Source organism: Schistocerca gregaria, chromosome 1, assembly GCF_023897955.1.
Source record: "Schistocerca gregaria isolate iqSchGreg1 chromosome 1, iqSchGreg1.2, whole genome shotgun sequence".
Taxonomy (NCBI): domain Eukaryota; kingdom Metazoa; phylum Arthropoda; class Insecta; order Orthoptera; family Acrididae; genus Schistocerca; species Schistocerca gregaria.
The window spans coordinates 1,004,090,088-1,004,111,501 of NC_064920.1; the positions used below are offsets into that span (position 1 = coordinate 1,004,090,088).

Below are 21,414 nucleotides of genomic sequence, written 5' to 3' on the forward strand. Positions count from 1 at the left end.
CTCCTATGAATAACGCCTTAATAAATTAAGTAGAAAACTATTGTTGATAGATGTAGCCAATAAATCTTTCTTCTTTTCCATAGTGTTCTTAAAAATTCTTTTCTCTGCTGTTCTACAAATTTGATTATTTCAGGTTTGCTACCTATATTCCCCAAGCACCACATTTTAAGTGCCTCAAACATCTCACGTCACATGACCTGTAATCCATGTTTCTGAGCAGTGCAAGGCTACACTTAAGACAACATTCTTTAATAAATCTTCCTGGTTTTTACGTTTAGATTTCTTGAGATAGAGTACATAATTGAAACATTTATTGAACATAACTATTACACATGGTGTAAGGCATCAGGACAGCTCTGATGTTACAGCAGATGCATGAAGTTGCACAGTCAAATGTCAAACATACCTGCACGGCTGCAACAATCAAACTGTTGTATGTTCAAGCTGTGGAGTCATACATGTGGCATCTCATCTTGCAAATGTAAAGCATCTGTTGTAAGAAAATAATTGTATTAATTTTGTATACAATATGTACTCATTGTGTCCACTAAATGTTTCAGATGAAGCATGCTTGTTTTCTTTCTCATCTTTGACCTCTGCTACCACTTACCTCTGATGTTTATGGCCATGGGTTGCTTCTCAATTATTGATCCGTATGAAGTACTTAAACTCCCCAAAGAGTTTGTTGCAACATTTCTGTTACACCCAGTATATGTTGAACTACAGTGACAAGTTAAAGTTCCAACCTACTCCTTCACCACTATTGTGTACAGTCATGTGCGTTTGTGTCCCCTACCATATAAAAGTGATGTGGAAGTATAACACTGGTTCCCTCCTGCTACATCACAGCAATTGTTTCATGGTCCTTCTGTCTGTCAAAAGTTTGGTTGTAAATTGATAAACATTATTTATGACAGTTGAAATTGGGTTACTATAGCTGTGCTTCATGGGGTTAAAGGCAATACTGCCAGTACTACAAAATTTGAGAACATCTCTCTTCATGATGTCATCCTCTAAAAGTTGTTAATGCTGTCAGAGACAGTGTGGCCATTCTCTGGACCTGCTAGTGCATCTGCTGCTATTGATAAACCATGCAGTTAGTTTTGTGTGGCATGTTTTACATAACATGTCATACGATTAAGATAGCTTGTCTTCTGTTTTATTGCTTATACTGCATATTATTCTTGTCCATATTTCCAACATTTGCAGAAATCTTCAAACCATAGCTGTTAAAGATAATTGTTAACAATCCTGTGAAATTGTTATGCCTCGTGTAAAATCCACATGTTCAAAAAGGTAAATTTTTCTTTGGCAGGTGAAAAATGCTATATTATCAGATGAGATATATTGTCCTCCAGAAACTTCAGTGTTACTGGCTTCTTATGCAGTTCAGGCAAGGCATGGTGACTACAATAAAGCAATTCATACACCAGGATTTCTGGCAAATGACAGACTGTTGCCACAACGGTAAGTGCTTTGCTTGTTATACATAAACTTAATAGTGAATGTGTTGAGTTTAACTGCAAGAGTTCATAAGTGATTATTTTTAATTTAGTGTGATGGATCAACACAAGATGACTAAAGAGGAATGGGAGCAGAGTGTCACAACTTGGTGGAATGAACATAAAGGAATGCTTACGTGAGTACAGGACTTTACTGAAGTAGGAAATACTGTAATTTTGTAAAAATTACTACTTGTGGTGTTGTTGTTGTTGTTGTTTTTACCCCATAGTTAAAGGTTTTCTGTTTAATTTGAAACTCAGCATAACACTTCACTGAATTTATTAATCAACATATTGAATATTGTTCCAATTGATATTACAATTATTTCACCTTTTTTATACTGAAAATATCAAAATGTCAATTCTTTAAGAATTAACTTCCTGTACATGTTGTAATACAAATCTTAATTCCGTGCAATATAATGCGGATGTTAAAACGAAGTGTGATAAAAATTTCTTTTTTATAGGGAAGATGCCATGATGGAGTATCTGAAGATTGCTCAAGATCTAGAAATGTATGGTGTCAATTACTTTGAGATTCGAAACAAAAAGGGTACTGACCTTTGGCTGGGAGTTGACGCACTTGGACTGAATATTTATGAGCAGGATGATAAGTATGTGTTTCTGTGGTGCTTTCACTATGTGAATTTGTTCCTTTGGCTTTTGCTGATTCGTGATGAAAAGGGGAAAAAATATGTTTTGTGTTGTTGGTGTTGCAAGTATGACACAGGTCTGGTATAATTTTTATTCTGTCATATCAGGTTGTGTTTGTTGCACACAGTATTTTTAACTTACAAACTGTTTGCATGTACATTATAAAGTTTGAAGTTTTACAACACTTACAAATTTTGGGGAATACTTATTGATAATAGTAAAAATGGTTGTTGAAATGAGATCTTCATTTTGCCAACCATGTTGTCTGTTACTGTTAGTTGTAAATTACCATTTCCTCCAGGGCTGTAAAAATAGTAGCCTCGATCTGCCTTCTTTTAAGGTGACAGAATAGAAATTTTTAAAAATAAATGTGATCAACAATAAAAAAATTTAATTTACAATGCCACTATCACAATATAAATTAAAACATTACTGTACTTTCTTCATTTTTGCAGGTTGACTCCAAAAATAGGTTTTCCTTGGTCAGAAATACGCAACATTTCTTTCAATGACAGGAAATTTATAATAAAGCCAATTGACAAAAAAGCACCTGATTTTGTCTTCTTTGCTCCACGTGTGCGTATTAACAAACGTATCTTAGCATTATGCATGGGGAATCATGAATTGTATATGAGGAGGAGAAAACCAGATACCATAGATGTTCAGCAGATGAAGTCTCAGGCTCGTGAAGAAAAATTGGCCAAACAACAACAAAGGTTATTACCGTTACCGGAATCAGTTAACGGTAATTGAATTTTTTCCCCTTTCATATATCTAATTGTTTATCTTCCAGGGAAAAGCTCCAGATGGAAATAGCAGCAAGAGAGAGGGCTGAGAAAAAACAGCAAGAGTATGAGGAACGTTTGCGTACAATGCAAGAAGAAATGGCAAAAAGGCAGCAAGATTTGGAGGCCGCACAAGATATGATTCGGCGTCTGGAGGAGCAATTGAAGCAGTTACAGAAAGCTAAGGAAGATCTAGAAATGAGACAGAATGAATTACAAGTATGTTCAATTTTTAAGTTATACTTGGTTTCTTCATTTCCAAGATAAATTATATTGCATTCAGTCACCTATATACATTGTTGCGCTATGTTGAAGTGGGTGGTAATACAAACATTTTTGTTTACACTACTTGCAAAGTACTTCAAAGGGGATTGGTCATTATCTATTCCTTGGTGAGATAGAAATATATTTTTGTAGGAAATGTCTTTCGTTGGCAGTAGTCATCAGATTTGAAGTATTGATGAAACACATTTGTATAAACTAAATAAAATTCTATTTACTGATTGCTCTAACATTTGCCATTGCATTGCAACAACACACAGCACTTAGGAACTCCCAATTTACTATTTCATGAACTGTGTAATTTCTGTTCCTCACTATTTCAAAGTTATTAAATATTAAATTTCCAAACACTTCTCCAAGATATTGAAAATTTTTATTTCTTAATGCCTCAATATGACCATTAAGAAGTATCATAGTAATAGGTGGTTCATCAAAACCTTTCAGGCAGCACAAGTATCTAGCATTCTGAATACTGTTGCTGGTGTCTATTAGAATGTCAAGATTGCTGTGTGTAAAGATTAATTGAAATAATACTTAAATGTGTATTAATTATGTCTTAATATGGAAGTTAATTTGTCATTAAGTAAGCCTCAGGACTTAAAAAATGTTTGACAATTGTGGGCAGTAATTGGTACTTATGGTCAGATTAATAATTGTCAGCTCTTCTCCAGGCACTCTATTAAATTGTCATTTTTCAGTTAATGATGGAAAGACTAGAAGAAAGCAAAAATATGGAAGCTGCAGAAAGAGCCAAACTTGAAGAAGAAATTGCATCGAAACAGGAAGAAGTCAGGAGGATTCAAAATGAAGTTGAGGCTAAGGATGAAGAAACAAGACGCCTCCAGGTAACTGCATTCCTAGTGCAAGATTTCTTCCATAAGTTAATGAAAGCATTGGTATCCCTAATGACAGTAATTTAAACTTTGTTAACGTTCAATCACATAATTATGATTTAGGTTTATTTCAACTAAAGACTCAAAAACTGCAGATCCTAGTTCCAAATGCAGAAGATAGTTACTGGGTACATGTATTTGATAAATGTGAAAAACAATGGAAGTATGTTAAAGGAAATTTATTTTTGAAAAAGTTAAGAGACAGAATTGGAGGCCTGTAATGTAGCTTCATGGGGCAAATTATTAAGTACTACTGATACCCTTTTACGTAGTACAACACACTATCTTCTTAAGTTTTGAAACTTAATTCTTTCCTCATAGGGATAGGGTGAAGATTAAAAAGAAAGGTCAGGTTGCCAGGGCCCCTGAATAAAGAAAAGGTATACCATTTTGCATAGTGATCTATTATTAAATTAGGTTTTCCACAAAATCAGCCATTAGTATCTGAACTATAATTGGGATTGGAATAGAATTTACACAAATACAGATTTTGGATGATAAAAAACTTAATAGTTTGTTCAGCTGCTGCTATGTCAGTTTGATTTTTGTTTTCCAGTGTATATACTAGTATTTGACCTCCATTTTTACACTGTGAAGTGCCTTTCATAAGATTTATTAAATCTCTCACAGTGCACTTGGATGCTGTTGTGATTAAATTTATAAAATAGAAGTTAAGCTTTTTTTAAAAGAAGCTCTATTAAAGATATTTGATTATAATACAGTTCAAACACAAGGCCGTATTCTTCTCTGCCTTCACTAATTCACTCTTTTAACTTCCTACTGCCTTTACTAACCATTCTTATGAGGGAACCTCCCCATTGTACCCCCTCAGATTTAGTGGTAAGATGGCCCAGTGGATAGCCTGTAAAAACTGAAGACACACAAAGCATGAAAATGGGAAGGTGTACTGAACTGTGATAAAAGAAGCAAAATAGTCATTGTGAATGGTCAAAGCTCAAGGTCTGCAACATAGAGAGAATTAAAAGAACTACAGTGTCGTGGTGTGTAGTTGTGTTGTTGGGCTGCTCTTTTGGGCTCCTGACCTCTTCCCCCCCCCCCCCCCCCCCCCCCACACACACACACACACACACACACACACACACACACACACACACACACACACACACACACTCACACACTCTCTCTCTCTCTCTCTCTCTCTCTCTCTCTCTCTCTCTCCATCTGGTCATTGCTGTCTCTGTTCTCTCCTGTAGCCTCAGTGTTTGTCATACTATACATTGGCTATAGGAGTCTTGTGATAAGAATATATTACCATTGGAAGTAAATCTGGTGAATAGTGAGAGCAGGTCAGATCCCATATAGAACTCTCACAAATGAAAGCAGGAAAAAAGGATGTCAACTGTTACAAAAGGGATTCAAGAGTCAAAACTTCCAAAATGGAAGGCAAGAATCATAACATGCAGTACTTGCATGAAAAAAATAAGAGGTAAGTATGTCAGGAGATTCCCTCCTGAAACTTAACTTTTGCAAACACATTGCACCATGACTCAGACAAAAATTTGAATAAGAGAATAGACAAGTCACTGACCAGAAGGATATTTTTGGGGGGGGTTTGCAGCGCGGCATCTTACCACTAAATATGAAGGGTGCGATGGAGGTTTTCTCTTGTTAGTTTCATACTGGATGTAATTTTGCCTGGGCATATCTCAGATTTGGCCATTCTTTGTGGTCCAGCACAAAAGTGCAACCACATGTTATTCCTTTACTGATCCTTGCTAAAGCTGACATGCTTCTCAGCATTTGTGACTATCACTGTTGCTGGTATTTTAAACTGTATTAAGGAAATGGGAATTATTTTATCCCTGGCCCATTAGAAATTATTCCTTTATTGTTCACCCTAATTTTACTTCTGTTACTGCTGGTACTAACTTTGTAGTGTCACAGTCCAGTGAGTAATACCAAAGGAGGCAGATATTACTGCAGCTGTGATGGTCATGTCTGTATATGTACAGTACATACATTATCAGCATCTAATAAGGTGAGGTTTGTCTTGGGAGTGAAATTTTGTGTTATACTGGGTGTTACAAAAATGTACGGCCAAACTTTCAGGAAACATTCTTCACACGCAAAGAAAGAAAATACGTTATGTGGACATGTGTCCGGAAACGCTTACTTTCCATGTTAGAGCTCATTTTATTACTTCTCTTCAAATCACATCAATCATGGAATGGAATGGAAACACACAGCAACAGAACATACCAGTGTGACTTCATAAACTTTGTTACAGGAAATGTTCAAAATGTCCTCCGTTAGCTAGGATAAATGCATCCACCCTCTGTCACATGGAATCCCTGATGCGCAGATGCAGCTCTGGAGAATGGCCTATTGTATCCCAGCCGTCCACAATACAAGAGTGAAGAGTCTCTACATTTGGTATCGGGGCTGTGTTGACAAGAGCTTTCAAATGCCCCCATAAGTGAAAGTAAAGAGGGTTGAGGTCAGGAGAGCGTGGAGGCCATGGAATTGGTCCGCCTCTACCAATCCATTGGTCACCAAATCTGTTGTTGAGAAGCGTACGAACACTTAGACTGAAATGTGCAGGAGCTCCATTGTGCATGAATCACATGTTGTCATACTTGTAAAGGCACATGTTCTAGCAGCACAGGTAGAGTATCCCGTATGAAATCATAACGTGCTCCATTGAGTGTAGGTGGAAGAACATGGGGCCCAATCAAGACATCACCAACAATGCCAAAGCAATGACTCGCATGTCGACACAAGCACGGAAGTCAACATTACCTTCCTTCAATTGGGCCAACTGGCGGTGAATCGAGGAAGTACAGTACATACTGATGAAACTAAAATGAGCTCTAACATGGAAATCGTTTCAAGACACATGTCCACATAACATCTTTTCTTTGTGTGTGTGTGTGTGTGGGGGGGGGGGGGGGGGGGGTGATTCCTGAAAGTTTGGCCATACCTTTTTGTTACACCCTGTATGTACTGAGGCATCCTAGTTACTTTTACTAATTGTTAAATACTAGTTGGTAACATCAAACCATGGATATACATACAGCATGTTGAATTTGACAACATGGCTAATAACAGGGAATAGATGTTAGTTTGTAAAATGATGATTCGTCACTTCAAGTTCTTTCTTTGTGTATTACTCAAAATTCAAGTGCAGTAGAATGTAAGTCTGCATTCATCCTCTTGCAGTGACTGTTTGTAATTAAGAAGTTATCGGATCACATATCTGCAGACCCTATTTTCAGCATACAATGAAAATGAAGCGTATGAGGTGTGTTACAGTTCTAAAGTCTCAGATTTTCTTTTTCATGAAATAATCCCACAAACATTTGGAATGTGTCGTTTCTTAATGTAATCTCCATGCAGCTCTACACAGCTCACACACTGAAGACACCACGATTTCATGGCCAGTGCAAATAATTCTGAATCTCTGATTGTGTTTAATCATTTGAAATAGTGAAAAATCACCAGGATTAAGGTCAATTAACACACATGAGAAACCACAAAGATTGGTGGAACGTCACTTGAACAGCATTTTCATGAGTTTTTCTAATGATGCATAGAGGAACTTGGTCTTGCTTCAAATGGCTCTGAGCATTATGGGACTTAACATCTGTGGTTATCAGTCCCCTAGAACTTAGAACTACTTAAACCTAACTATCCTAAGGACATCACACACATCCATGCCCGAGGCAGGATTTGAACCTGCAACCTTTGTGGTCGCCCGTTCCAGACTGAAGGGCCTAGAACCGCTCGGCTACACTGGCTGGCGAAACTGGTCTTCACAAGTTCTAATAGCTAACTCTGGTCACCATAATGCCCCTTGGAACATAAGATGACAGCATTGTTGTCCCAAAACATGGTAATCGTACACACCTCAACACTGATCCTTAATAATTATATTGTTGTTGTTCTTACATTTTAGTGTGCCATTCCACTGAGCAGACTGGTGCATTGATTTGGGATTGAGAGGTGCCTCAGTCTCACCCATTCTAATAGTTGAGAAAGAGTCCCATTCATGCCATCACCCTGTGTAAACATTTCCAGCAGACTGCCATAATGATAGCAGAGAGAATCAATGCTTGTTGTCCTTTGAACTATTAAACTCATGTCACCTCAGACAAATAGAAAAACTTAATATTCACTTGATGTTTTTTATGTAGTAAAATGTTTGCCATTTGTAGTTTCAAAATAACTCTTCAATCTTGCTGCAGTTGCTCACATCTAAGCAATACAGTGCTGTAATCTGTTGCATGTACACAGTCTGCCCACATATTTTGAGTCAAATGATGACTAAGTTTACATGTGACAACTCCCAGAAGACAAAAACTGAATTTTGTGAACTGTTGTTCGCTGTTGTGTTCACTTGTTAAGCTCTGAAGATGTCTTGCTAGACCATTTTAAATACAGCGGTCTGAAAATTGGCAGCTACGGTTCCTGAGTTAGACAGCACAATGGCTGTTTCTTTGTTGAATGTTAGAGGTAGTGTGTTCATGCTCAGTCTACTGTTACCACTTCTTCACTGCATAAAGTAACTTCATCCAAATTAGCCAAAACATTTTAAGTGGGCGTAACATAACAATCCAGGCATGATTTTTAAAAATCATTGTTTATATGGGAGCAAAAATTGGTAGTGGAAGTGGAAATCTGGCAGTTAGAACTGTATTTCCAGAACGGATGTCAGTGTGTTTACAGGACCAACCAGAAGTAGTATTCAGAAATTGGTTTACAGAATACATTTTTGGGTGTGCCATGTGAACATACTGCAAAAGTTTTTCTTTGCTACTATTTTTGAAGAAGACAATGGGAAACCTTAGAACTTCAGTGCACCTCATAGTATTTAGGTGTTACCAACTTAGATAACTAAAACTTTCCAGAACACAGTGTGAGAAAAGCATCTTGAAGTTATCAACTGTTGTTCATGGTTATCTATATAAAGGAAATTGTTCACACACTTTTTAACATGGCCACTTCTTCATAATCTTATTACATAGTGCTTTGGAAATGTTTCTTACTTTCAGGATACAGAAGGAAATAAGAGACAGTCTGTGGTGAGTACAGTGGATGGCCGAACTGCTGAGAATTCTTTCTCCGATTGCAGTCTCTGTAATCTGCAGTTTATGAAGTGGGCCCATAATGCCATGCAGTATGTAATGAGGTTCCTAGAGCATCTCCTTCACTAGTGTTCAGCAATCCTTTATCTAATGCTGACAGATAGCATTTACAGTTTGCCTTATCCTCAGTTTTTGGCTGCAATCACAAGTTAATGCATGGTTGTACTCTGCCCCCTATGATGAATCAAGCAAATCAGTTCTACAAATATTATGTGACTGACTTAATAATTGAGAACTTAATCCAGCAGAAAAGTTTGTCCTTGGTGTTAAAATGTGTGCCACACCTATAAAAAGCAAATCTGCAATTGGTTTCCCTTTAAACTGGTTTAATTAATAACTATAACTTTTTACTTGGGTAAATAATTAAGTAAATTTTTCAGTGTGTTGACTGCAAAACGGATGAACCAAGATAAAGATGCTCAGACAGTAATAGCACTGCTAAATTCTTTTGTCATAAACACCGCACACATCTTAGCAGTAAAATTTCATCAATCTAATTGTGGTACGATGCTGTCTATTTGTTCACTGAAAATTAATGAAATTGACAGAGTTGGATTTTAACTCACAAAAAAAGCATGGCTTAGAATTGGATGTAGTTCATTTAACCACTTGAAAGCTATGAATGGATTTAGGGCATAATTCACACACAATGAATTTACACAGGGCTCCAGAGATTCTGAGACACTTCTGATTAAATTTCAGCGAAATCTTACTAACAGTTCGTAAATTGGCACTGATTTAGCCCATATCAATCTAGTAAAGAATTTTTGCGGTCTACCCTGTAGTACGAAGGAAGTTATTCCCTGATGTCTCAACAGATGTCGTATCATCCTGTCCCATTTTTTATTTATTTTTTGTCAGCGTTGTCCAGATAGTCCTTTCGTCCGATTCTGAGGAATATCCTTATTTTGTACCATAAGTCTACCTGATTCTCAGCATTCTTGTGTACCACCATATTTCAGATGCTTAGATTCTCTTCTGTTCCAATTTTCCCTACAGCCCTTGTTTCACTACCACCTAGTGCTGTGCTCCAGACGATGTCATTGGTAATGCAGTGTGGTGCTCCAGACTGTGCCTTATTGGATAACAATGCTCATCCCTCTTGAAGCATTTGTGCCATGCCTTGGCCCTTGCAAGGGACAGGCAGTGTTTGCCGTACACTTGTGACATTCGTCAATGAATGTCTGTTCCTCCTGCTCCTTCCAGGGAAGACTAGATCTGTTGGTTGGACAGGCAGAAAGTATTTGCAGTGCTGGAGTGGGAGCAGATAAGGATAGGTAGGTAAGACACAGGAACTAAGAGAGGTTGAGTTAAAGGGTTATGGGAATGAAGGATGGATAAGCATTAATTCTAGGAATGTGAGTGCTGGGTTGTACAGTATATGGATATCATAATCAAATAATACAGTGGTTTAAGATGGTTCCAGTGAAAGTAAATTACCTTGCATTGCATGTAATTCCTGTTGGCCATAGACTGCAGCATTTACAGCTTGTTGTGAGTCCAACAGTTGTTCACTCTTTCTATTAATCATATGATATATGTCAACATTTATGGAAAGTGCAAAATTTCAGACATGCAGAGATTATGCAGTGTTGTGTATTACAGAATCACAAAGATGGAATACCAGGTTTTTAATAAATAGTTGCTTCAGGATACTGATGGATGATCAGTGATAATTGTTTACTCTTTCATTTGCTTATTAAAGAAAACCAGCATGAGCTTATACAGTTCAATTTCCATTTGCTCCATCTTTAATTAAACTCTAGTGTGTTCTCCGCATTCAGATGTTCATTATTAATTGTACTGTCTTAACAATTACACACCTTTCTTTCTGGCAAAAGCAGCTGTGCATAATTAGAATTACTAAAACACACAATTACTTGCACAAGTGCTACTACAGTTCCTTGCTTTACTACATCAGAGTACTTCGATAATGAGAATCATTGTGCTGGATAACTTCAGTTTGTTTGAGAATCCTAGTTTCGAGTGTTTCTTGCCATTAAGTTATTTGGTTCATTCAGTAAAACAATTTGAGTAATAGTTCTTACATGAAGACCCACTGAAAGGATATCTCCAGGCAGTTGGAGATAAGGGCTCTGGTTGTGAGTTTGAGCAGCATGTATGGAACTGAATTGCATGTTTTGTGCTTACACAAACTGTGCTACTTTTGCAAAATGTTTTTATTTTTGCTGTTTGCATGCCTAAGTGGCCACATGACTGACTTAGGAGTTCTAAAACTTGCAGTGTATAACATATAGGTGAAGAATAGTGTACTGTAGGTTCTAGTGTTTTTTCACATTTTTCACCACTAATTTTATTTTTGCCCATAAATTCTATGTTTATGTAGATCATTTTTGTTTAATGTGAAGGTCATGGAAATTCTAAAACAATGATTTTTCTAAAAAATTTAATATATTAAAAGTTCTGTGTTATGTGAAAGTGTGAGCAGTCATTGGGTTACAATGTTACACAAAGTACCTTTTTATTAATTTTTTAATCACCTTTCACTAGTATGTGTTATGTAAAATTTTTGTTTCACAGGAAGAGGTAGAAGAGGCACGCAGAAAACAAGAGGAAGTTAAACAGGCCTTGATGGCAGCTACAACAACACCTCAACACCACCATGTTGTAGAAAATGAAAATGATGAAGATGATGAAACAGAAAATGGGGATGTTAGCAGAGATCTTGCAACGGATGACAATATTGTTGACCCTGTTGAGGAGCGACGGACATTGGCGGAACGAAATGAACGCCTCCATGATCAGTTGAAGGTATGCTTGAATTTCTCCCTCACACTAGTTGCTTCTTCTGTGAAGTCAATTAATGACTGTGTTCTTGGAATAGTGGTGGGGTGTCTGTTTGCATGAGGGATGTGTGCATATGTGAGTAGCTCTAGGCATTAGATGATACAGAAGTTTGTCTCTGATGAAAAGTAAATGTATCATTTGCTTTTGTTACAGGCTTTGAAACAGGATCTTGCACAGTCACGTGATGAGACTAAGGAAACTGCTTTGGATAAGATACACAGAGAAAATGTCCGCCAAGGCCGTGACAAATACAAGACTCTTCGTGAAATTCGTAAGGGCAATACAAAACGCCGTGTTGATCAGTTTGAAAATATGTAAATGTAAGGTTTTGTATGTCCATTGATTAAGCCTTGTGTAACAACTGCTTTGCTCTGAGAGGGTTGTTCAGGGCTGATAAATATTAATGTGCTGTTTCTTGGTACAGTAATTCGTACAGGCGCAAATATTTTGAATTTGGACTTGGTCTGTTGTGCTATAGACTGTTTCACCCTAGCAAACAGTACGTTTTCATATGGCTTGAGAAATGCGGCATGGTTTGGTGCATTATTGTTTCAGAGGAACAGGACATACATATATGATAACAATTAAATTGTGGCCTTTGGTAAGTTTAATGTTATAGTTCTTTCTCTAGTGAAGATGTTAAGACTGTGTGAAAGGTATATTAGTGCTAAAAATTGTTAAGAAAGGTATAGGGCATCAAATAACACTTCATTTGCTAGAGTAAGAAAACGCTGTCATAAAATATTTTCGAATTTCACTTTCCATTTCAACATTTGAATTTTACTTCAAATAATTGTACAGTATTGTTAAAGTGGCCGTATTCTGAATACCAGAACGTAAGACAATTGCCCTATATTTTTCATAATTTTTTATATTTATATATGAAGTAAAATGCAATATTTGCTTCCTCTGCAAATGAAGAATATTTTGGAGAGGTTAAAAGCAGTTCAGCAATTATTGTTCTTGATATTACAAGATATTTTATATAAAGAATCATTCCAGTAAATAACCCTTGACTACATTCGTGTACAAAAGTGGAAAATTAAGCAAGCAATAAAAAATGTGAATTCTTCGGAATATTAATTCTTTGTAAGAAGGAACTGGAGAGATCAAAATTGAACAGTAGTATATAGTTGAGGGTTTTGTAATATATATACTCAGTAAATATATTCAGAGGACTTACGTGAGCATTCCATTTAAAAAGTCCCATCTTCTTCCAGTATTTATAGGGTGCATTTGTGAACTCCAGTTACATAACGAATACCCCTTTTCATTATGAAAATAACTGCATTCATTGCAGTGAAACTTAGCTGCAATGTAGCGATATTTCTGTCTTCATCCATAACTCATGTTACCTCTTTTGTAACCAATAGTGATGATTATTGGTGCTTACAACTGAAATAATCTTGTAAATATAGGAAGTATCCTGACTGGTGCATCCAGATAATTTCCACTGTTACCTATACAATGCTTCCTTTGTATTTACTCTGAAACAGGCTTGAAGTTAAAGTATCTAGAGCCTGTAGGAAGAGTGTCTTGTCCTGATAGCTGGAAACAAAATTATCTATAAACTATTTGCCTTGTTCCTGTTGAAAAGAGAATAAATGGAGAAGTTTTTTAAAATGTATGAATTTAAAACATCAGTTGTTACTCATTGTGCATATTTTAGTTATTTTTGCATGTACCAGAAGGTCCAAGCTGTAAATCTGCTTATTATATAATGCATTCAAATTTTAGATTTCAAGAAATAAGTTTATTGATTTAACATGTGGTTTGTACTAACATAGATTTGGTGTTGCACATTGAATATTTTTTGTGAGCATTTACAGTAATGTGTAAAGAAAGGGAAGTAGCCAGAGGTAATTTGATATTTACATAGAGCACTATTTTTTTTGAACACTTTATTTTAAAGAAGCATTGCGGGAATGTAAATTATTAAAATTCTTGAAATTAAAGTACTTATATATTTTTCTAAGCATTTTAGCTGTCAGAAATAGTTATTTTATCAGTGTTAATAAAAGTCCTGCCATTTCATTCGTAACTCAATTTTCTGATAACTACGGAATCTCGAATAAAGAAAATGTAAAGCACATTTGGTTCTTTCTTTCATACCCAATTGTTTCCTGATTGTTTGGAGATCCCTTGCTTGATTGAAATACCAATTTTTCAGTTTGAGAAAAACATTGTTCAGCATGATTATCTGTTGGATTTATTTTCACATACTGTCATCCACAAAAAGAAGAAACTGATTCCAGTCTTGGTGAAAAATCAAATAATAATTGATGTGACAGTAAGTACTGTTCATCAAATGGGAAGTCATGGATGCAATAACAGTATTATGAAAAGAAGATTCCTACTCACCATTTAGGGGAGATGTTGAGTGGCAGTTCAGCACAAAGAAAAGGCTTTAAGCCAAAGGGCTTGTGGTCGTTCGTGCATGAGCATGTGTTTTCTGTTTTGGAAGGCCTTCTGGCTGAAAGCTTACACATATAGCAGTGTTCTTCATTGAAAAAAGTGAATGGTGAGTGGCAGTTTATCATCTAAGTAGTAAGTATAGTTGGTGAAGCTTCTGTATTTCTTTCAATTCTTAGAAAAATAATAAATCTTATTTAATCACTGTTTTGTGAAAATAGTTGGCCCATTGTTACATTAATATCTCTTCCCCGGGGCAAACTAATCAGTATGTGGTGGTGAAATTTGGGAGGACACTGAATTCTGCCCAGAAAGACAGCAGATGACAACTAAGGTTATATCTGCATTTAAAGTTTCATCGGTTCTGCCTCATGACCCTTACATAAAGGATTACTCTTGAAGTCTCATTTAACAGTGACATGGCAGTAACAAATATGTACCAGCAATGACTGTAATGTGGGTAACCTTTCGTTATGGTGGTGATTATCTTGAATAAATACGGTATACTTTAATTTCATTCTTACGGCAAGTTGTAAGGCATATTGATATCCATGCTGGCAACATATTGAGTTGCTGCTTCTGGGTGGAGTACATATGTCTTGGGGGGGAGGGGGGAGATGAGTTGCTTGCACAGAAATTTGTTCAATTTACAGCAATATAGCTGGTACTATGTGCACATCAAATATTTGTATCTTGATGTGAATTATTAAGATAGATTTGGCGTATTGTTTCAGAACTGAAAGAAGCTCTAAGGTTCTGAATAAGTAACTTCAGTCTCTTCTAAAATGTTAAGTTGTATTGTTGAAAATATTATGAACATTAACCTGTGGTGAATGAGGTGAGAAATTTACACCAGCTGTGAGGTGGGTATGATATACCTGAAACTCTGATAATGAATTTTTGATACTATAATCGTGCATGAAGTACTTTACTTGGGATCTTAACAATAGTGTATTAAACAAGACAAGTAAAATACCATGTTTGAGATATAAAACTTTCTTCTGAATGAAATAATGAAACGTTTATATTTTCTCAGAAAAAGTAGTTTAGCAGTTTTTATACAAAATTCGAACAAAATTACTTTCTTTTAATTAACATAATGATATTATAGGGAGGATATAAGATGAACATCAACAAAAGCAAAACGAGGATAATGGAATGTAGTCAAATTAAATCGGGTGATGCTGAGGGAATTAGATTAAGAAAAGACACTTAAAGTAGTAAGAGTTTTGCTATTTAGGAAGTAAAATAACTTAGGATGGTCGAAGTAGAGACGATATGAAATGTAGACTGGCAATGGCAAGGAAAGCGTTTCTGAAGGAGAGAAATTTGTTAACATCAAGTATAGATTTATATATCAGGAAGTCGTTTCTGAAAGTATTTGTATCGAGTGCAACCATGTATGGAAGTGAAACATTGACGATAACTAGTTTAGACAAGAAGAGAATAGAAGCTTTCGAAATGTGGTGCTACAGAAGAATGCTGAAGATTAGATGGGTAGATCACATAACTAATGAAGTATTGAATAGGATTGGGGAGAAGAGGAGTTTGTGGCACAACTTGACCAGGAGGGAGGGATCGGTTGGTAGGACATGTTCTGAGGCATCAAGGGATCACCAATTTAGTATTGGAGGGCAATGTGGAGGGCAAAAACCGTAGAGGGAGACCAAGAGATGAATACACTAAGCAGATTCAGAAGGATGTAGGTTGCAGTAGGTACTGGGAGATGGAGCTTGCACAGGACAGAGTAGCATGAAGAGCTGCTTCAAACCAGTCTCAGGACTGAAAACGACAACAACAACAACAACAACAACAACAACAATATTATCTTCTAATACCTTTTACACCTGGAGAATTGGTAATAATAATTTCTGAATGAATACGAACACTTTGCCTACGACAATCCGTCACCCATTTTGTACCATCTTTGGACACACAAAAAATTGCACATACCTCAGATAACTGTGTAGGAGGTGCTATCACAGATTTTGGCTATTCTGAATCCTAAAAAATACTCTTGCACCGAATCACTTTCTTCACTTCCTTGAGAAACTCTCTTCTTCACTCTTAGTCACAGGAACTAGCATTCGAACAGTTGTCTAAAACTACTTGTAGTAGTTCTTGTAGCTGATGTTCATTTTCTTCATAAAATGTCCTGAGAAATATAAAATCTAAAAATAAATCAAAGAATACAAAAATAGCTATACATACTATATATCTAATAAGCTTGCTGACAGCTCAAAAATGTAACACCGAATAAAAGGTCGGGTTTGTAAAATTTGGATCTAAAGGAAACCCTACTGAAAATATGACTTGTCAAATTAGAATAAAACAATCACACTAATAATTGTATGTGTCTTAATTGTGGAGTGAATGCACGACAGTTGTATGAGAGGTCATTACAAATTTATGCAATTATTGCCTCAAAGTTTGTTTGTAGATTAATGTGTGTTCTGGTACACACAGAATTCCCCATGTCACTCATAGGAGCCAGATGAGCTGTCATTTTGTTTTGGCTATTCAAGTGACATGCTGTTACTGTGGCATGGGAATTTGGCTGTACCAAGACTGCAGATAAGTAACTGCAGACAGAACAGAAACTAATTAAACTTTGAGGTGGTAATTAATATTGTGTGTGTGTGTGTGTGTGTGTGTGTGTGTGTGTGTGTGTGTCCCTACCTGGTGATAAAAGTATCTTTAATCTTAGGTACAGTGGTCTCAAGGATGCATTTTGCTTTCCATGACTGTCTCCCCCAGATCTATAATCAGTTTCTGGCAAGATGTTACCACCCCAAATACTAAAACAAATCCTTTGTCTGTAACAGCATGTTCTATTCCCATGAATGTAGTTCCTGAATAGACAGCAAATGTAAAACATACCATGAATTCTGAGGTAGGCCAATATTGTTAAGACACCCTCAGGCAACAGTTATGAAGATGTGGTCTAACAAGTGTAACCAAAGTGGGCACTATGTGATACATCTCCTCGACTCTCCTAATCAGTAAATTAATAAACAATGCTGTTAAATTTCCCAAGGCCAAAACAAATTTCAAAATCAGTGGTGTAAGATGTATTTATTTATTTTTTCTTTTTTCAAATTAGTGCATTTGAAGTAATTTTGAAATAGGACACTTTACTTTTTCCCCATTCCTCATTTTCATATGACAGCCCCCTTACAGATACTTGTAGCCAGAAGTAGGGTTGGGTGACAAACATACAATACTGGTATGTATGAGAATGAAAACAATCAGTTATTGACAATTATTTAACTGTATAGATAGTCTCCTCGCCAAGCAGCAGCAGAACACACACAAGACTGTTGTGACTGGCAAGCTTTTGGAGCAAGTGGCTCCTTCAGGCAAGAGTTGAAGCGTAAGGAAAAGGACTAGAGATCTAGAAAAACACCTTTTCCTAGATTTTGGGAAAGTCACACACAACGGTGGGTCAGAGGAGGCTCACCGTACGGGATGAGAAGGAAAGGCTGATTGTTGGAGGCTGCATCGGAAGAGATTCGAAAACCTAAGATCGTAAAAGTGGGAGACAGGACAGATGCAAGACAGAGATTACTACTAAAACATCGTGCATGACTTAATGAGTGGGAAGCTAAGTGCATTGTATGTAACAGAGGTGGGAGGGGCATGAAAGATGCAGAAAACTGAAACAGAGTGAAGCAAAGAGTAGTTACAGTGAAGAAAAGCTGAGAAAGGAGATACTAATGTAAATTAAGGCCAGGTGGGTGGCGAGAACAAAGGACGTGTTGCAGTGCTAGTTCCCACCTGTGGAGTTCTGAGAAACTGGTGTCTGGGGGAAGAATACAGATGGCGTGTGAGGTGAAACGGGTGCCGAGGTAACAGTCATGTTAGAGGTTATGCTATACAACACCTTTAAGCTCTCAAGTTTTTAGGTCTCGTCCGATGCTTTCCCCAACAAGCACTTGTCTTCTCAATCTGTACGGTAAGTCTCCCCTGACCCACAGTTCTGTGTGATTGTTCCAAAATCAACCCCTTTTCCTACACCTCTCCAGTCTTTTTCTTTCACCTTTCTTCCTTCCCCTTCCCCCTTGTGCCTAAAGGGGAACCACTAGCTCTGTAAGCTTGCCAATCACAATAGTCTGCTAAGAGTGTGTTCCACTGCTGCTTAGCGAGTAGATCCAACTAAATAATTTTATCAGTTGTTGATTGTTTCGTTGTTATATTAGCCCATGTGGCAATCATTCCTTCTTATTTAACCCTCTTGTCATTCTTTTTGTCATCTGTCTTGTTCAAGTTGTCATAGGTTTCTTACCTTACGTGCTAATCCATTCGTTTGTCAAAGATTAACACTTTATGTACTGATTTCTGTGCTCGTAGACAGTTTCACTTTCATTTTTATTAGATTGTAATAATTCCATTGTTTACCAATTTGCATCAATAATTCATTACACTGCATTGCATTCTTCTGATTGTCTATTGCTGATTATTTATTTATTATTTTTTATTTTTTTTCCTCTCTTTACAAATTTGACAGCTGGTTTTTTCCCTACCATCCACTTCTCTAGTTTATACAAAATTTTCATGTTTTTGTGCGTTTATTTTTTAGCAAATCATTGGGATCAGTTGCTGTCTCTTACATCACTTAATTGGCAAGCTAAGTAGTTTACATTTTTTCCCATAACTTTCACTTGGTTTACCCACTTCTAAAATTTAGTCTTTTTTGACGACTTTCCCAGATTGATTTTTCCTTTCCCCATTTTTCATATCAATATACATTATTAAAGATTTTGGTATGAATTTGTCTAATTTTTACAACTCTCTTCGTGCTTTTCTTCCATTTCTCTTTTTCCCATCCTCTGCTCCCCCCCCCCCCCCCCTCTCCACTCTCACAGTTTTTAACTCTGCAAATTGGCCCCTGTTGCCATGATGAATCCCATCTCATATTACATCCTTTCCTTTTGAAAACATGCCTTTGCACTATCAAAACTAAAGTCCAATGTCTCGTTTCTTGAAATCTGCTTGTCTTCCAGTTACTCCAAAAGTCCTAACATTGAAAGTCCCGTTTCTGGATGCAATTCTACCCTACACCAGGCTCTTTTACACTTTCAAATACAGCAATCTCTTGCTTCTACCTGGCTAATCTGTGACCTATATGCCTCGTCAGCAAATTTCCACTCCACCAGACTTACCTCTTCCTGCCAAAGTGACTTCAAACTGCAACAATGTGCCAGACTTCACCACAAAAAGCTATCCCACCTTCCCCTAAACTAACTAAACATTGGTATTTCCCTTCCTGTCCCCCTGCAGCTCCCAAAACGACGACACCATCAACCCCCACTCCTGTCCTACAAACCGAGCTTGGCCAACTTTAACATTCCACTGCCTTCACCACTGCCTCCCAGAACAAGAATAACATAATCGCAAGAACCAGTCACAACTGTACTGTCCTTAACATCTCATCTAAAGCACTCTGCTCTCCTGTATTATCTGAGGACCTCACTTTCAGCCCTAAACCTGTGTTTGATCATGGTGCTTTGATGAAGGACCTCCTTTCCTTCACGTGTAATATCAATCGGAAATATCACTTTGTAACCCAACCCCAAAACCTTTCCAACAACAAACCTGACATTGAACCCTGCCTTGAACAGTTCAGACCACAAATGGAACTTGATAAACCACCACTGCCTGAAAATCATGCCTTACAAGCCTTCACATAATTCCTCACGTCCAGCATTTCGTCACAACCCTTCCTCGGGTCCCTATAACATGACCCTAACCTGTCCTGTGCAGAATTTATATAAACACTGTTTAGCCTCCTACATCGGCATGACTACCATCAAATTATCAATTAGGATGAATGGGCATAGGCAGATGGTATATACTGGCAACTCGCAATATCTTGTTACAGAACATGCTCTACAACATGACATTTGTGACTTCGGTGCTTGTTCCATCACACACACCATCTGGGTTCTTCCCCCAGACATGTTCCTCAGAACTCCGCAGGTGGGAACCAGCACTAAAAACATGCCTTAGGTTCTCGCCATCCATCTGACTTTAATTAACAGCTTTGTGAGAGTGAGACTTTTTGTTGTCTATCTGCGACCCAGCATCTCCCCTATATGGTGAGTAGCAACCTTTTATCTCATAAGTTTGTAGGCTGGCATAGGTAAAGCAGGTTTTGGACAGGGGTTCATCAGTAGAACACTAGGGAAATGCGAGCAGTCTAAAAGACTGCATACAAAACCGTTTTCCATGCTATAATATTGCTCAAGTGAGTAGAACCTGTACTGAATAGTACTACTGGGATATTGAATGGATACAGAGGGGGCAGCAGAAATAGACAACAGGTTTGTTTGACCCAAGAGAGTCTTGTGAAGGTGCTGAAAGAACTGAACTGGCACACTTGCAGATCAACCCAAACTACCCCTCAAACCTACTGTGAACACTGGTACTACCATCTTCGTGTTGAATCTAGGCCTCTATTACAATCCCCTAGATATCATTTCCGCAGGGATAATGACAAGATTAATTACGGTGCACAGACACACATTTAAGCAATCATTTGTGCCATGATCCAAACTTCAATGAAATGGGGGAAAAGACAACTGATACAGGGAAAAAGACATAATTAGTACAGTGGCACGTACAGTCTGCCATGCATTTCAGTGGTTTGCAGAGTGTAGATGCATAACGCATTTTGTTTTTCCTGATGACCTACTAAATAGTCCCTGTACAGAGAGCTGAATGGGACTATTTTATCTCCAGATTATTTTGCTCACGAGGATGCCCCATCATTAAATCAGAGCCGGGCTGCATACCCTCGGAGAAAAAAATTATCTGTAGCCCCCCCCCCCCCCCCCCCCTTGCTTTTACCTGTTCGCAGTACGAGCACAGTAAGTCCTTGTTGGCAGATGTTGCAAGGCCAGATCAATCGTCCAGACAAGACTGTTGCGCCTCTTCAGGAATCAGATTTCTCTCTCTGCTCCACAATACCTCT

General features: G+C 37.4%; 1 protein-coding gene across 2 annotated transcripts in view; it reads left to right on the forward strand.

Moving 5' to 3' along the window:
• LOC126278637 (moesin/ezrin/radixin homolog 1) overlaps positions 1-14,121 on the forward strand; it is an 83,654-nt gene extending 69,533 nt beyond the window's left edge. For both annotated transcript variants that reach the window (XM_049978867.1, XM_049978866.1), the window contains 8 exons: positions 1,316-1,467; positions 1,556-1,639; positions 1,970-2,116; positions 2,612-2,872; positions 2,950-3,160; positions 3,922-4,068; positions 11,763-11,993; positions 12,183-14,121. In XM_049978867.1, coding sequence (XP_049834824.1) covers positions 1,316-1,467; positions 1,556-1,639; positions 1,970-2,116; positions 2,612-2,872; positions 2,950-3,160; positions 3,922-4,068; positions 11,763-11,993; positions 12,183-12,347 — 1,398 coding nt within the window. In that variant the 3' untranslated portion in view covers positions 12,348-14,121. The remainder of the gene's footprint in view (positions 1-1,315; positions 1,468-1,555; positions 1,640-1,969; positions 2,117-2,611; positions 2,873-2,949; positions 3,161-3,921; positions 4,069-11,762; positions 11,994-12,182) is intronic.
• The last annotated feature ends 7,293 nt before the right edge of the window (positions 14,122-21,414 follow it).